Source organism: Lissotriton vulgaris, chromosome 4_2, assembly GCF_964263255.1.
Source record: "Lissotriton vulgaris chromosome 4_2, aLisVul1.2, whole genome shotgun sequence".
In the NCBI taxonomy this organism is placed as follows: Eukaryota; Metazoa; Chordata; class Amphibia; order Caudata; family Salamandridae; genus Lissotriton; species Lissotriton vulgaris.
The window spans coordinates 6482733-6500711 of NC_141692.1; the positions used below are offsets into that span (position 1 = coordinate 6482733).

The 17979-nt window shown below is 43.7% G+C and overlaps 1 protein-coding gene across 1 annotated transcript in view; it reads left to right on the plus strand.

The window, feature by feature from the left end:
- The window catches only part of LOC147718107 (multidrug and toxin extrusion protein 2-like), a 464065-nt gene extending 446379 nt beyond the window's left edge, over positions 1–17686 (plus strand). Inside the window, exon 17 of the mRNA XM_086919190.1 lies at positions 17469–17686. Within this exon, the coding sequence (XP_086775316.1) occupies positions 17469–17686 (218 nt within the window). The remainder of the gene's footprint in view (positions 1–17468) is intronic.
- The last annotated feature ends 293 nt before the right edge of the window (positions 17687–17979 follow it).

Genomic DNA, 17979 nt, shown 5'->3' on the forward strand with positions numbered 1-17979 from the left:
GCTTTCTAGGTGAAGTGTAATGTTTTAGTTTCAAGCTGTTGTTCGCTTGGAGAGAACCGGTTCAGGCTGACCCTTATCGAAGGAATGTATTTTTCTCCACTCCGAAGACACAACTTCAGGCCGGCCGGCTGGGAAAGTGTCCTTGGTACGGGGAGGTACAAGAATTTGGTGGGCGGCAGGTTACTGGCCGTGAATTTCCATGAAGGAACGGGCTTTGATATTAGTGAAGGTGTTAGTCTTTCAGTCAGTCAGTCCGTAGGCGGCATCTAGCCGTTAGCATCTCTGCCATTATTCATTTTCATGGTGGACCAGTCGCCATCTTTGAAGTCGGAGAAAGATTTAAGACCGAAACTCTCTGAAAATAGACTGAACGAGAAGTGGCGCGGAGCGCACTAAATACAGAGAGAGAGAGACGGTAGCTAATTAACAGCAAGGTTCCGAGGTCCTGAGGGAGAGCAGACGAGTTTGAGCCTATCAGTGCAGACGTGTACCTGTGACGGCTGAGGGTGACTGCAAGGCGAGCCAGGACCCAGAGACGAGACAGGAGCCTAGATGACTGCCGAGTCCCGATTTCCCGTTAACCAGGTGAAGTCCGACCAATCTTTATAGTGCGTGCACCCTAATCTTTCCCTTTTATTTCTTGTGCAAATGTAATGCTGCATAGTAATGTGATTTATGTTTATGGTTAATAAATGCCCTAATTCATATAGAATTACCGTGTGCCTGGTGCTTATGTTCAATCTTGGTGAACGCAACTCCTAGGTGAAAGCTAGGCGCATGAATGGACGAGTAATCCCAATCAGGTAAGTGGTGATCACACAAATAGGGAGTGAGTGAACCTCTGATGTCAAAAGCAACGAGTACACTATACAATCTGGACCCATATCCAAAGTTATTATTGTAGTTTTATCCTAAGTAGACTGTCGAGATATCATCCCAATAATGTTTCATAGGAATGTGGTCGTCGTTGATATGCGGCGTTAATGAGAACGGCAGGAGGGATACTGCCGTGTAAAGCCACCGGATTGTGGTATAAGACTAAGTGAGAGCGTCAGGGGGGATACTGACGTTTATGTTTCGCAGGATCGCGAACGCTGGAAAAGGGAGCATTGGGTTCTGCAGGCCCGTGTGTAGACACGCCGGATTGTGTGTCAGATCTGCCCTGGGGTAGAATGGTCTGGGTCAGGGTGACCGCGAGGCCAACCGATGTGAATAAGATATTGTAGAACATCCATATATGTATATTGTCATTCCCCATTCTTAGGTGCGACCTGTATATTCATCGTTATATCTACTCAGTGTAAATACGATCTAAGAAGGGAAGGTGAGTACGTTTTGGCTGGGTCACAGGGGCCCCTGGGGGCTGATCCCATCTAAACAGAAAATCCAGCCATTACAGGTACTTATAAGTAGGTACCAATACACAGTCTTAAATTTTGTATGAAAACTCTGTTTCCCTCATCTGAGAAGTGCACACCATCTCCTCTGTAGATATCTTGCATGTAGTAACGTAAGTTATTGTTGTAGATAGCGCCCATTCCATGGTCTCTCATATAAGCTGAAACAGACTTATTTACATGTTTCCTCGCTTTCTCATTTTGTGGACAAATTTGATTGGACCACCTCCATTTATGTCTTTGGCATATATTGGAATATACCAAGGCAGTTTGAGGAAAAAGTGCCATCAATTGTTCAAAGGTGTCCTTTAAAAGCATTTCCAAACCTACCCCAGTCAAAGTGCCCAAATCATTTCCTCCAGAGTGCACTATTATGAGGTCAGGGTTTGGCAAATGTAAAAAGGTTTTCACCAATGGTATCAATTGGTGACATCTCAATCCTCTTTGGCCAATCCATTTGATTTCCACATTTTGTAAATTGAGGTAGTGTAAATTTCTGTTATCAGCATACCTGTGAGCCCAGTGGATGTAGCTATGTCCAAGAATATAGACAGAAAACATGGTGTGAAGAGGTTCTGCTGCAGTCAGATGAAGTGTGGGAATGAAATGGCAGTTGAAACAGTAGGAGTTTGTAAAGAAAAAAAACTGTGGAGTTTCAGTGCTAATGATTCACTAGCAGTGATTGATGGATTTCCATTTCTGAAAACAGAAAGTTAGGGTGCATGGATGTGTTCTTTGAAAGATGTAATTTGAATGGTTAAGAAAAAATGATTTTTGGAAAATTGCTGTGGATTTGCAGGTGTACTGAGAGTTCAGAATTCATTTGAAACATTGTTGTGTGAACTTGTAAACATGAGAGGTCTTTCAGGAGGTAGTTGCTATGGAAAAAGAGCAGAAAGGGCAGAGGGGGGAAGGCTGTTGATTTGAAAAAAAGTGAGGGAAGAGTTTTGATTGGGTGACATGAGAGATATATGTGATGAAATACAGCATGTCTGTGCCTTTGTTGGTTGCAGCCTCTGGAGTGCATACCCTTTGCTCTGCTAAAGAAAAATTGGTGTGTGTCTGAGACTGTTTTGAAATTCAAAAAGCATTTGCTAAGGTGAGAAAAAATTCATTTAAGTTAGATAGAGACTAGTAGGTCTCTATCTAAGAGACCTACTAGTCTCTTAGATAGAGACCTACTAACCCACAGGTTATACCATTCACACTGTGAATAGAGGCACGAGAGGGGGGGGCTTGGCTCTAATAATCAAATCTCATCTCGACTGCTTGTTTAGCAAAACTGATATTAAGGGCTGCGAAAGTGTGCGTTTTTCAATCAAGGCTAACCCTCAGTTCTGCGCAACGGGGCTTCTAATCTATAGACCCCCTGGTGCAGACACCCCTTTCATTAGCTCACTCCTACAGTTTCTAGACATCAACATCCTTAAATCTGCTAACTTTACAACCATGGGTGACCTTAATTTACATCTTGATAGGGACTCCGAATCCAAAATGTCCACCTTTCTTGCTGATCTCGCGGCCTTCCAACTCACTCAATTCGTGAAGGGCCCCACACACACAGCGGGTCATCTTCTTGACCCCATTTTCTCCAATATCACGAGCTGCTCTGCAGGCACGCCGATCCCCATGACCTGGTCCGATCACTGTTTAGTAACTCTATCCATCCCGTGCAACTCGAGATCTGTTGCGGCACCTACTCCCTCAGTCCTGAAACGGCCATGGAGAAAGCTTCATCTTGAAGATCTACACAATCTTCTGGTACTAAATCCTCCACCCCTTACCGAAGATTTAGATGCAAGCTATGACCAGTTCTGCTTATGGATCACTCAGGCTCTTGATACCTTGATCCCGGCCAGATGCTGTAAAGCTCGCACCCATACTGCTAGCCCTTGGTATAACCTCGAATTAGCTAGCCTGAAAAAGGAATGCAAGAAGGCAGAGAGGGCATGGAGGAAGAACTACGATGTCAATTTAAAACTAGACTATGTCATGCTCCAAAAAACCTACCATCGTAAGATCTGCAGAATAAGGGCGGCATATTATGCCAAGGAAATTAATAACAGCCTTAACACCTCGAAAGCTGTATTTAAAATCTTGATAGATCTCACCGCAAAGAAAACTGTTAACACCACTATCACTTCCCCTGACCTCTGTAACAACATGGCCAATTTCTTCACCAACAAGATCCTGAAAATCTACGACTCCTTTCCCAAAGGCCCGCAGCCAGTTGCTATCTTTGATCCTACTAGGCCCTCTCTCTCCTCTTTTCCCACGCTTGAGCGAGAGAGTTTCCAAAAAATCTGCAAAAAGATTAAATCAGGCTCTCCGGCAGATCCCCTTAAACCGGACGCCTTCCGCGAAGCCCATGAATCTATCACTGAGCACATCCGAGAAATCATCAATCGGTCCCTTCTGACTGCTAAAGTTCCCTCCAAGTGGAAGCAGGCCTGGGTTTCTCCCATTCTGAAAAAACCCACTCTAGACCCCTCGCTTCCTGAGAACTTTAGACCTATCTCCCTGCTCCCCTGGCCTGCCAAAATCATCGAGGCACATGTCAATAATATTCTGACAGATTTCCTCCTTACCAATAACATCTTGGATGACTCTCAACACGGGTTTAGAGCTGGTCATAGCACCGAGACCGCCTTGCTCAGTGTTTCAGAGGACCTTCGTACCATCCTAGACACCGGAGGCACGGCAGCACTGGTCCTGTTGGACCTCAGTGCTGCCTTTGACACGGTGTCACACGAGGTCCTCTTGTCGAGATTGGAGGAGATTGGGATCACAGGGCCAGCGCTGGAATGGTTTAGAGACTTCCTTTCCAACAGGTCTTTTAGAGTCTCTACCCCTCCTTACATCTCGGAGGAACATAACATTGGACAGGGAGTGCCGCAGGGCTCTTCCCTGAGCCCCACCCTGTTCAATGTATATGTCCGCCCCCTGGCAGAGGTAGCTAGAAGAAATGGACTTGCCCTGGTTTCCTACGCCAACGACACCCAGTTGGTGGTGTCACTTAATGACAACAGTGGTCTGGAGGCGCAACACTTCAAACAGACACTCACCGACATCACCAACTGGATGACGGCGAATTTTCTTCAACTAAACGCCGGGAAAACGGAGATTCTCCTCCTGGGCAAAAACACCTCGTCCTGGGGTGACAACTGGTGGCCGGATGTGCTAGGCCCTCCCCCTACGCCTAAGGAATGTGTCAAAAACCTGGGAGTTTGGGTGGACTCTGCTTTAAAATTCACGCACCACACCAAAAAAGTTGCCGCCACATGCTTTGGCGTTTTGCGTAACATCAGGCCCATTCTGAAGTTCTTTGATTGCCGCACTCGTCAACTTATCATCCAGGCGACCATTCTCTCCAGACTGGACTATGCGAGTTCCCTCTTATTGGGAGCTAACCTAGCTGAAATCACTAGATTGCAAAGAGTTCAGAATGCGGCCGCCAGGGCTCTGGTTGGTCTCCCGCGCCATTCCTCTATATCGGGAACCTTGAAGAAATTGCATTGGCTCCCGGTGGGCAAAAGGGTCCAGTTCAAAGCATGGTGCTTCGCCTTCAAAATTCTTAAAACCTCCTCCCCCCCTATGCTTCGCCCACTTCTGTCAAAGTACATCCCTAGGAGAGTACTCCGGTCAGAGGGGCAGCATCTTGCGATCGTCCCCCGCACCAGACTGGCTAGAGTGGGCGGCCGCTCTTTCAGTTTCCTAGCGGCCAAGCTATGGAACAGTCTCCCTGAAGTTATCCGCGGGATTCAGGATCTCCTAGTCTTCAGAAAGGCTATCAAAACACACCTCTTTCAACAATAGTTCCCCCCCTAGCGTCTCCACCTCACTGTACTCTGTCCTTCCGCAGCGCCGGGACGCCCCTTTGCTGAGGCAGCCGTGCGCTATATAAATCACTATAGCATAGCATAGCATAGCATAGTATAGTTTATGGAGAAAATAAGGAAGCCAGCTGTGCATTTAAAATGTTGTTTTGTGTCAAGTGTTTTCATTATTTTTTCCAAAAAGATTTTGCTTCTTTGACAAATTATAATTATAGATAATGTGAAGTATTAGTACTGACAGGGTTTGCTTGTACATAGGAGGTGTGCTGTGTTTTCAAATTATGACTAGAAAATCGTTTTTTAACAAAAAGACATGCTTTTTACATTTATTAGAAGGATAACATAGGGTGTGCTTTTTTAAATAAATATTTCACTTCCCAACATGAATATGGGAGAATAATTTGCTTGTTTGTTGGTTTAAAAACTTGTTTATTGAAGTCATTTAGGTTTCACAATATGTTCTGCAAGAGTTACATAGTCAACATGTGGGCATATTTACAAGGCTTATGAGACACATTCACGTCATTTTCCCCATTTTAAAAGTGACTTCAAAGGTGGTGCAAGGTCCTTGTAAATACACCCTCATGAGTGCTTTGCAAATTTAAATCATTTTCCCCTGGTGTATGTGCCTTGTAAATACGCCCCTATGTGTGCTAGACAATTTTAAGGTACTTCTCCTATGAATCTGGGAGACTAATTTGCTTACATGATGTGTTTAAAAATCGTGCTAAGGTGAGAAAAGATTTATTTAATTTAGAAAGAGATTAGTATGCTTTTTGGAGAAAATAAGGAAGCCAGCTAGGGTGTGCTTGTACATAGGAGCTGTGCTGTATTTTCAAATTATGACCAGAAAATCGTTTTTTTTTTAAAAGAAATACTTTTCACATTCATGAGAAGGACAACAAGGGGTCTGCTTTTTTAAATAAATATTTCATTTCCCAACATGAATATGGGAGAATAATTTGCTTGTTTGGTGGTTTATAAACTCGTTTCTTGAAGTCATTTAGGTTTCACAATATGTACTGCTAGAGTTTCATAGTCACTATGATAATTATGATATACATTTAGGACTGTTTAGGGAGCATGGATATGCTGAGGCTTCTGTAATTGTCATTGGAGGAGAATTATGTACATTGCACTGCTGAATACAGTCCTCACCTTCTGCGTACTCTTGGATATGCTAGACTATATCTGCTCAATGAGATACCTAAGCTGAGGAAACACAGGTGATTTGATTGTGAAATGAGTACAAATATTTGCACGTTTTTCAATTACATCACCTGTGTTTCCTAACATTACTAATCACATTGTGCAGATGAGGTTTAGGCCTGTCTAGGGAGACAGAGGAGGTCTGGCCTTTGTTGAAGTCTGCAGTGGACATGACTCACTTCATCTGTTGGCCTGCACATGTATTATGTCCTCTGGTCCTCTGTACTCTTCAACAAGCCAAAATCTCATCTGCAACCCTGAGTAGGCCTCACCTCAAACAAACTTTTGTGACTGCAAGACCTGCCTTTTTGCTCCTAGATATTTCTTGGTTTTACCATGGCTGACAGACAATCCAGCATACCTCTGCATAGGCCACACCTTATGGTGGTGCATGGGCCTTGTAAATACGCCCTCATGTCTGCTTGGCAATTTTAAGTCACTTCCCCCTGGTGCAAGGGTCTTGTAAATACACCCTCATGTGTGCTTGGCCATTTTAAGTCACTTCCTGCTGGTGCAAGGGCCTTGTAAATACGCCCTCATGTGTGCTTGGCAATTTTAACTCACTTCCCCCTGGTGCATGGGTGTGGTAAATACGCCCTCATGTCTGCTTGGCAATTTTAAGTCACTTTCCTCTGGTGCAAGTGCCTTGTAAATACGCCCCCTTTGACTATGTTGTTAAATTACTGTAGATAGAATTGACAACTAGTGTGTTAATTGTTTGCCTACTGTTATTGGTTTACTGTTTGGTAATAGTGGTTAATATCACATTTTTAAAACATTTTCCACAGATTTAACTGAAAACTTTAAAAATGCCCTCAAGGCAGAGAAAACAAAAAGAAGCAAAGCGACTTACACTCCACCTTGGTAAAGATTTGCAGCAGTCCTCTACTATTAAATCGTATCAAGTCGCCAAAAAAGCTCCGGGTAAGAAAATAAAATAATTTTTAAAAAGAATTTGCAGACAAAAAAATACCAGTATTGAACATGTTTTAGTGCATAAGAAGAGAGACAATTTAAAGGAAAAGGAAAGGCCCGTCAAAAAAGTTTCTGCTAGAGCAGGAGATAAGTCTGTGCATGGCAGTAGAAGGGAAAATCAATTCAGGGACATTCGTAGGCGAATGTTCCGCAACAGGATAATTTTCAATTTGTTAAAAAAATTTAAGAAAGGCCAACAGAAAGTGACATTTTATAAGAAAAAGAAAAATGTAGAGAAAATTATTGATCAGGCTTTCGAAATTAAGCGAAAGTTATTTATTTTGGTAATCAATAGAATTAGGAAACTAAACAAGGTAATTTCTGATTTCAAATCAAATAGTAGATGGAAGAGAGTAGTTAATTGTAGTAATTTTTGTGAAGTTTTCTCAGGAGAATGGATGCATAGTTCAAGTTGTGAGGCATTTTTCAATGAGGAGAGTTACTTTCAGGACAATGATTTGGTGCATGCAGTTGACACCAGTGGTCGAGCATATGAGGTAAAAGATGGTTGTCCAGTTGAAAAAGAAAAGCTTGTGTCTGCAGATGCAGAAGAGGTGTTAGGTGATGAGGTTTTAGGAAGATGTCCTAAGGGACCAGTCTACACCTGGAAATGTAGTAGTATTTGTAGTGTGCAACAGGATTCCATCAATTTGCTTTGTGATTTTGTTCGTACATTTAATAAGAAAAGTTTAAAACAGAAAATGAAGTTGTTGCAAGAATTAGATCCTTGCAGAGTGAGAGAAGTAACAGGTTTCCATGGGCATTCACTGGCTTGTCTTTCCAGAAGAGTATGCCAGAGTGTTTTCATCATTTCAGGATGCTTGCAGTGCATCATAATAAAGTGAGGAAATTAGTGAGAATGTTGTATTATGCTAAGAGTCCAGCAATTATGGTTAAACAATTAAGCAGTGCTCTTTTGCATGGTTCAGAACTACATGTGAAGAATATTTGTGAAGAAATTGAGTTCTGTTACTTTGCTAGTAAAGAGAACAATGTTGAAATTGACCCAGTAGAAGAAGGTAATGTGGAAGAGAGTGTACAGATTTCTAATATAGATAAGTTTCACAAGGAAATTTCCATCTTTCAGGTGAAATCAAGTGAGAGGCCTAATTTCACTTGTGTGTGTTGTCGACGGAATTATTATAGGAATGGAAAGGGGCGACCACTCGGTCCCCCCGAACGTATGGTTGGGTGCCCCAATCCCCCCGGGAAACCATTTTGGGCGGGAGGCGTGGCTCGGCTGGTATGCCCGAAGTGGCGTAGCCAGGGCGCGCCCTTTCCCGCCCAGGAGGGGTTGTCCTGGGGATTTTCGGGGGGACTCCTTTTGTAAAAATCAGTTATCTGTCCAACACAACCCAAGCGTAGCTGCAAAGAAGATTTCCAAAGAAGTCAGCTTGGGGTGGGTGGCGGGGCCTTTTCATCGCCCGCCGGTGGCGGATTTCGTGTGTTCCCCGTTAGGGGTGGTCCCGAAGAAAGACCCTCGGGAGTTTAGACTCATTCACAACTTGTCTGCCCCAAGGGGTTCTTCTGTGAACGAAGCCATTGACCCAGACGTTTGTTCGGTGCGGTACGCATCGTTCGATGATGCCGTGGCCATGTTAAATCACCTGGGCCCCGGAGCGCTGATGGCGAAATCGGACATCGAATCGGCATTCCGGTTGCTCCCGGTACACCCGCAAGATCAGCGCTTGCTAGGTTTTGCATTTCAGGGGAGTTATTACATGGATAAATGCATGCCTATGGGTTGCTCCATTTCTTGTGCCTATTTTGAAATGTTCAGCTGTTTTTTAGAGTGGGCATTCACCGAGGCCACAGGGCATAGACATGTTATGCACTATCTGGATGACTTCCTGTTTTTGGGTGCAGCCGGCGATACGAAATGTGCGCAGGCACTACGGGACTTCTGCATCCTCATGCGGGAGTTCGGAGTCCCACTGGCACCAGGTAAGACGGTCGGACCATCTACTTCACTGGAGTTTCTGGGAATTGAGCTCGATTCTGTGGAAGGATGTTTCCGTTTACCGATGGAAAAGGTGGCCAAGTTTAGGGCTTCCTTGACACAATGCCTGGGCAAGGAGAAAGTGACTCTGCACCAGTTACAGCAAACAGTGGGTCAGCTTAACTTTGCCTTGAGGGTGATACCAATGGCCCGCCCCTTCTCATGCTCTATTGCACAAGCTATGGTTGGTCTCAAGGAGGGACACCACCGTACGAGACTGTCGGCAGAGGTTCGCCAGGAGATGCGCATTTGGTAGGCATTTCTGGCGGACTTCAACGGTCGAGTTGTGTGGAACAAGCCACCAGCATCTTCGGATGAACTAGGTTTGTGGACTGACTCCGCTGGGAGCGTGGGATTTGGTGCCATTTTTGGTAACCGATGCTCGGCGCAGGTATGGCCAACGTGGTGGCACTCCAGCGGTCTGACAGGTAAGATTGGGTTCTTGGAGCTATTCCCCATTTGGGTTGCTCTGATGGCATGGCCAGACGACTTCAGGGACCGCTCGGTGGTGTTTTGGTCTGATAATATGACTGTGGTTGAGTGCATTAACCAGCAGGCAGCCCGCTGCAAGTGGATCTTGAGATTATTGAAAGAAATCGTGATATGTTGCATGAGATTGAATGTACAGTTCAGGGCAAAACATGTGCCAGGCGTACTGAATTATGCAGCTGATGCACTCTCTCGTTCACACATGCAGGCTTTCAGGGGCTATTTACCCACAGCGGACCTAGTGGCGGCACCGTTCCCCGAAGCACTATGGCTAATCGGTGCCCCGGATTACAAGACCTCGTGGCAGCCAGTTTAGCGCCCAGACCAAGGAAGGCATACGAAGGAGCGTTTCGTTCCTACTGCACATTTTTGGGTCCATCAGGGAAACAGAGCTGGGGTCAGGAGGACTCCTTCCTGGGGTTCCTGGTTGTGCTGCACAGAGGAGGCAGATCAGCGGCATCGGCCAATAGACATAGGGCGGCCATTTCGTTCATGGCACAGGTGCATGGCATAAGAGACCCGACGGATTCCTTTTTGGTTAGGAAGGCACTCCGCGGCTGCCAACGCCTCGAGGGTCGCAAGCAGGATACGAGGCGCCCGATTGGTTTAGATAGGTTGTCTCTACTTTTAGCAAAGCTAGATGAGACGTGCTCCTCCCTTTACGAAGCAGTTCTGTTCCGGGCAGCTTTCGCCTTGGCATTCCATGGGGCTGTGCGGGTGAGCGAACTGGCCGCAAGGAACAAGAAGGATATAGAGGGAGGCCTGGGCAGGGATCACGTCCAAATAAGGGGTGATTCGATGGCAATCTCAATAGCCAGGTCCAAGACTGACCAGGGAGCCATGGGTGATAGTGTTATCGTGCAGCGCGCACAAGGGTCCCCCACTTGTCCGATAAAATGCGTAGAGGAATACTTGGCATTGAGGACAGCTACATGGGGGGGGCTTGCTGAGGCACAAGGATGGCACCCCACTGACGAGATTTCAGTTTCAGAGGGTGTTAGCACTGTCAATCGCTGCCGCGGGCATGGACCCGTGCGATTTTGGGACCCACTCATTTAGGATAGGGGCTGCTACTGAGGCTACAGCCCGGGGTCAGAGTGCGGAGGAAGTAAAACAGCTGGGCCGTTGGTCCTCAAATTGCTTCAAAAGGTATGTGCGATTGCACATGTTGTAAAGATCAATTGACATGCACTCACGCTTCTTGTCTTTTGTTTGAATTACAGTTTCGCGAGCCTGTCACGCGGGGCGGAATTGGAAGTCGACCCAGCATCAGGAGACCAGCGGTCGAGGATCACCGACTGGAGAGAGAGTGGTATGGGTCGTGGGCCACTCATATGTGAGGCGCGCCGGGGACGTATTCAAGGCAGGTGACGCGACTCACGCATCTGGGGAATACGGGTACAGAGTGACCTTCCATGGGAAGGGCGGGCTCTGTTTTGACCAATTTCAATCGTTCTTTGAGGGTCTTTTAGGAGCTGCAAAGGTCACCGCCATCTGTAGTCATAGTACACCTGGGAGGCAATGACTTAGTGAAGCTGGGAAGACGAGTGTTATTAGAACACATCCTGTCGGCAGTTAGCTGGTTGGCTAAGAAACTCCCGGGGTGCACGATTGCCTGGTCCCACATGATCCCCAGGAAGAGTTGGCGGGGGGGCATTTCAGTGTCAGCGTTGAACCACTCTGTTAAAAGGGTTAACAATAAAATAGGGAAATTGTTTCGCTCAGCGCAGTTGCATAGCATTCCTCACGGGTGTATTCGGGGTGATCACATGTATCTGAATGATGCGGTTCACCTGTCCAGGGAGGGAAATGATTTACTCATAGGAGACTTCATAGCATGGCTAAGGGGTTTGAGGAAGCATGACCTTTAGGAGGAATGGGGGGCCGGATAGTCGGTCAACTATCCGGCCTGTGACGGTAAGGTCATGATCGGTGAGCAGTTGTTTCAAGGTCCCTAGAGGGGGGCGCCACCCAGAATGGATGGGAGCGCCCGGGGGGAGGCGGCCATTGGCCCCTTCCACAGGGAGGCGGCACCCACTAAGGAAGGGTCACCTAGGGGGAGACGGCCATAGGCCCCTCGAAGGGGGGAGGCGGCTAGATGCCCCTCCTACGATTTTCCCAGGGGCCGGATATCCGCGACGGCGGATAGAGAGTGTGGGATGGGGGGGAGTCCACGCTGTCCTTCCTACAGATACCTCACACGGGAACTCGGACGACCTTTAAGATGGCGTCGAGTGAAAAGGGGGCCCCCACGACAAGGGAAGTTACAGGTGGCAATGAGGGAAAAGTCCTCTGTGCATGCGCCACTCACACCGTGAGGGCGGGATTTTGGTAGTAGGGATCTGACATCGGTTAAGACCTTGCCGTTGGCCCTTAATGCTAGGATGTACAATTTTAATTTAGAATGTATGCATTTTCAGGATGCTAGACTCGGCTAGGAAACCTTTGTATTAGAGATCTGTTAAGGTTAGCCAAAGAACATGTCTTCATCGAAATGTAATAAATGTAAAATTGTACATAATTCATGAAACTTTTATTTAATGTTTTAAATTTTGTTTCATATTTTAATAAATACGGCCGGGGGGTAACTCCCCCCCGCCTTCCAAAAGTTCAAACCTGTGTCGGTCTACTCCCATTGGGAATTGGTGTTGGGAGGGGGTGGCGGGCATCCCGGCCATATCAGACTAAGTTAGTGGATTTATATGCAAAAAGTGAAATGGAAAACAATAGTGAATGGAAGGATTTTGCTACATACTTGATGGTAGAAAATTGTTTTGATTTGGGATCGAACCAACGTATGTGTACTTATTGTTTTAACAAATTAAACCAAAACCGGATGCCTGCTAGAGCGGTTCATAATAATCTTGAATTGGTTGACATTCCTTCGGAATTGAAGGATTTAAATACTTAGGAATGTATTTTGATTCAAAGTGTGCATCCCTTTCAGGCTATTGTACGAATGGAGTCAAAGACAGGGAAATTGCCTCCATCAGATTTACAGAGAGGATTAAAGGGAAGAGTTGTTTATTTGCCTTTAGATTTGAAGAAAAACATTAATACAATTGGAGTAGAGAAAGTGGAAGAGGAACCTCTGGTTATCCTAGTTAATGGTGTTCCGACAAAGAGTAAGAAAATCTGGCAAGATTTAGTGGATGTTAGGAAAGTCAAAAAGGCAACATTGTATTTGATAAAAAACAATGAGTACTACAAGAATGTATGTGTTGCAGAAGAGGAAGTAAGTGAAGAAGAAAACAGCGAATTGTGTGCTGGACAAATTGAGAAAGTAGAAGCCTCTAAAAATTAAGAAATATATGAACATTATAGTGTTCATCCTTTGCATTCCAAGGAAGTCATGGGGAATGCTATTGAGTTGTTTCAAATGAAACAAGCCAAAGGGAGTCCCATTCGTGTTTGGGAGCAAAGTTTGGAAGCTCGGTGTTTTCCACAGTTATTTCCCACAGGTCGAGGAGGACAATATGATGAGCGACCTGATCAAATTCCTGCTTCTGAATACCGGACTTTACGATTGTATGCAGAAGATCCTAGGTTTCGTCAATGCATTCCCTATTTGTTTCATCTATTGTTTGAAAGTGATCTGTCTGGACTGTCTTATGCAGTGAACCACATCCTGAAAAGTGGTCTACAACTGCGAAATATCTCAGAAAGGGACTTTATGGATAAAGTCAATGTGCAAGACAGTATTTTGGATTCTCACCTGATTAATCTGATGGCATGTCAGCGTGGTACTGAGTATTGGTACCGTCGTCATTGTGACTTAAAATGTATGCTGAGGAACTTAGGAACTCCCACATGGTTCCTCACTCTCAGCTGTGCTGAGTATGGCTGGGAAGACGTACTTGAATTTTTACCAGAGGCAAATGGAAACATTGAAAATATTGAATTCAAGACACCCGTAGAACTCTGCTCTTTGGATCCAGTGAATGTATGCAGGTACTTCAATCATAGATTTGAAGCTATGATGTCTTTCATCACGAACAAGAAAAATCAACCTCTTGGAGAGGTGTTGGATTTCTTCTGGAGAAAGGAGTATCAAGCATGAGGTGCTCCTCATATACATATGCTGCTATGGATCAAAGATGCACCCAAATTTGGAACAGATCCGGATGACTTAGTGATGAATTTCATAGAACAGTATTCTACATGTGCTGTTCCAAAGACAAAGGAAGACAAAAGTCTAAGAGAACAAGTTTTATGGTTTCAAAGCCATCATTGTGGAAAGTACTGTCGTCGTAAATTCAGAAACAAGAACAAGTACTATACAAAATGTCGTTTTGGATTTCCACGATTGGTGATATCTAAAGAAAGAGTGAACAATTTGATGCTGTTTTCTTGCGCGGCAGTTCCGCTAACGGAACGTTTCCCGGTTCGCGGACCGGGTCGCGGCACCAAATTGAGCTAACGGGAAGCTACCCGGTGCGCGGACCGGTAGCGAAACAAAAAAAAATAATTAAAAAAATATATAAATAAAAAAAATATATTACAAACATATAAAATATATTTTTGCGTTAAAATAAGAATGCATTTTACAGCTTTTGATATTTGCTATTAAAAAACCGTTGAAATTCACTGAAAAAAACCATAGGTTATAGACCATATATAGTTAGGAATTAGCATTTACAAAAGCTTAAATGTCAAATGAGATGTCATCAGTGATGTCATCATTGATGTCACTGACCATGTCATGAATGATGTAATATGTGACATCATCAGCAGTGGATTGCGGGTGCGCGATATATAGTTAGTGCAACTAACTATATATGCGAATTTCAATGGTTTTGTGCGAGTAAAATAAGGTTTTGTAGATGCTAATCCCTAACTATATATGGTCTGTAACCTATGGTTTTTTCAGTGAATATATATTTTTCACCTTCTTCATCTTCTGCTCAATCGAAATATCATTCACACATACACACACCTACTTGCTCCCTTTCTTGGCTGGGGTTGTCAATCATTCTTCTTTAATTCAAATTACAACTACAAGCCCTTTATCAACCCTTTTTATTATAACAACTACCCAGGCACTATGAAATTTGCATACTTGCTCCCTTTCTTGGCTGCACTTATCCATTATTCTTCAATTTCATATTTTGATTCAAACTCAAGGTCTTTTATCAAGCCTTTTTCTTGTAACTAATGTTGCAGTAATTCTGTTCCTACAGACAGCTGTGCATAAAGACTTACGACCTCAGTGAATTATGGTGTTCCAAACCCCACCTTAATAACCAAACCCCCTAACAGACTAGCAATCGGTGACTCATTGGTTCTTCTTCCTATAGCAAAAACACCAATTATTAGTCAACCCACAACATGCGACTTAGGTTACCTCAGGTAAGGTAGATAACAAGAGCACTCTTTTGTTACATTCTTACACAAGTCCAAAACAAGCACTTAATAAACACACCTGCAACTTTGAAATGTTTATTTCTAACACCGTAATCTCATGCCCAGTACCTTGCATAATACAAGCAAACATGTTATCAGAAACAAAGTTGTCAGCATTGTTACTATTCCATAAAATACAAAGGGAGAAAGCATCCTATAACGCAAAAGGGAAACAGATTTAAAATATACCTAAATTTCACCCTTACTACTTAGCAGGTCTGTTTATAACTACAGAAGATCACATACAACTACATAGGAAGACCCATACCTCTGTTACTCAGCAGTAGTGGATCACATTGAGTTCTACACAAACTGTAAAGATAGGAATGTTCTCAAACTGTGTGCAATCATGCCTGCACACTTCAATACTAAACGCGCAAGTATAAGAGATGCCACAGCAGCATATCTATTATGGTTCAAACGTGCGAACATCATTCCAAATAACACACACAGTATCCAACATAACCTTGATGTTTCATGCTCTCACTATACACACTAAAGTAGGGAGGCAGTCTACAAATGTAGTATATCAAATTATTCTCATATGAAGCAAAATACTCAGCCTTCTCTAAACAATATTTTAAGTGCGTGTTGTGTACAAACCAGAGCAGGAAAACAAAAATGCTGTTTAAGCTTCTAAAAAACCCATGCTAACTTAATACGGTGTGAATGCAAGGCTCAGCCCACGACACATTTTCTTGACCAAAGTACATAATGTAAACATGGGCAAATTATGAACACAGACTCCAAGCCTAAAAAGCAGAGTCAAGTTCAATTGTGCAAAAAAAATGATTTGATCTTTGATAAAAAGCAGTAACTAAATAATAAAGAATAGGTAGAAAAATCAAAGTCTTATTCCACCAGCGTATAAGCACAGTATGTAGCAACAGCCTCCAACAGGAAGTCATTGTTCTCATCTGAAAACATTTCAGCCATCCAATTCAATAGTGGGAATGAACATACATGTTTCTCAACCACCGGAGCCTCTATCACCATCAGAGGAAAACTCGGGTCATCTTCAATGTAACTGCGTGCCAAGAAGTCATGCGCCGCTGCAAAAAAATTCCATTGTCCCATTATTCCATGTGTCGCTGCTAAGGCCATAATCCCGTGGCCAGAACAGAGCAATTCATGAGCAACTAAGGGGCTCATCAGCTGATCATAATCCGCGTTGGGAGACACCGTACTGCAGAGACACAAATCCAGGGCCCAGTCGAAATTGCAGCTCAGGCAATGGAAGACAGGTTGAATGCATGTGAAAAAGGAGAATTGAAACGATAATCCATAAGCTGCACTCAACGTTGCAAGAGGCAGCGCTCCATAGTAACGAAGCATTCGGTTGCGGACCAGTAACAGCCGAGAAATATTGTCATCTGCTGCAAAATGTGCATCCATATTTAAGTAAACAAATGAATACAAGCACACCAGCAACTAATGTGAGCATTAAGGACAATTCACCAAAGATGCTGGAAAAAAAATCGAATGAAAAAACACTGACAAGACACTAAATATAGTTTCTACAGAAGTCACAAGGCCAATGCTTATAACTTTAAAAAAGTAAGCTAACCCCCTACTCGAGGACACATTAAAGATAGTCTAAATTAACTCCCTAAAATTCCGAGGCACGTCTGTATTTAATAAAGCATACACTTCTGTGCGGGTGTTTACTACATGAAGGACAAATGTTTCTCTAGCAGATGTAAGAGCGACCTCTTTTTGAGACAATAGCGCTCTTGAAAGTCACCAATCCTGAGTCATGATACAGCCAACTGCCCAACACACTGATGAGTCACACCCTCGTGCGCCATACCTTTGAAAGCACACACATTCATTATATGCATGTAATCTTAACTCTTTACACATCCTGAATACACACTCGTGTAAAATGCTTAAGTGAACAGAATATATTAGTGTGTAATGTATTATTTATTACCAGATGTTTGTGAGAAAGTTTTTAAACTATTCCTGGACTTCTAAAAAATAAAAAATAAATGCAATTGTCATTTGAGTCTCGCCCAAGTGTCTGTCAGAGGAATTCTAAACTCACAGACTCTTCACTTATCTATTTTATTTGTATTGTGTGAGTATTCAGTTTAGACAACTTTGAATAGTTGATAGACATTTACTTATTCTAACATATGTTGTGTTCATGTTTTACAGGGGAAGAACATTGCCAGAATGTTTTTGATGTTCCCCATTATGACCAAAATGGGCCACACCTGGTCCAGTTACCTTTGACAAACCAATCTGAACCAATGGATCCAATCAAAAACGAAAAAGTGCCTAAGATGATGCTGATTTTTGGACGTGGACTGCTTTTCATGGCTGCTGTGTTTATATTATTAGTGGGCATTTTGGTAAGGGTCATGAACCTCTAGAGATAATTTGTCTCAGAGAGCCAACCAGTGTTATGTACTACTGGAGGAAAAGAAATGGCATGGTGCAAGACTGACTAAAATCCCAATGTTTTGGCAATACATTAGCGATGCCATTGAGAACTGTTGGTAATTGAGTAAATGCCTTTTGTGGGCATTTGATGGACAAATTTGGAAATCATAAAGCGTTGACATTTTAAGATAAGATTTTGACACATTATCGTGTTTTCAGGTTGGGATCTGTGTCATGGAAAACAATGATCTTGATGGCCCTAAAGGTGACATCATCCTATGTA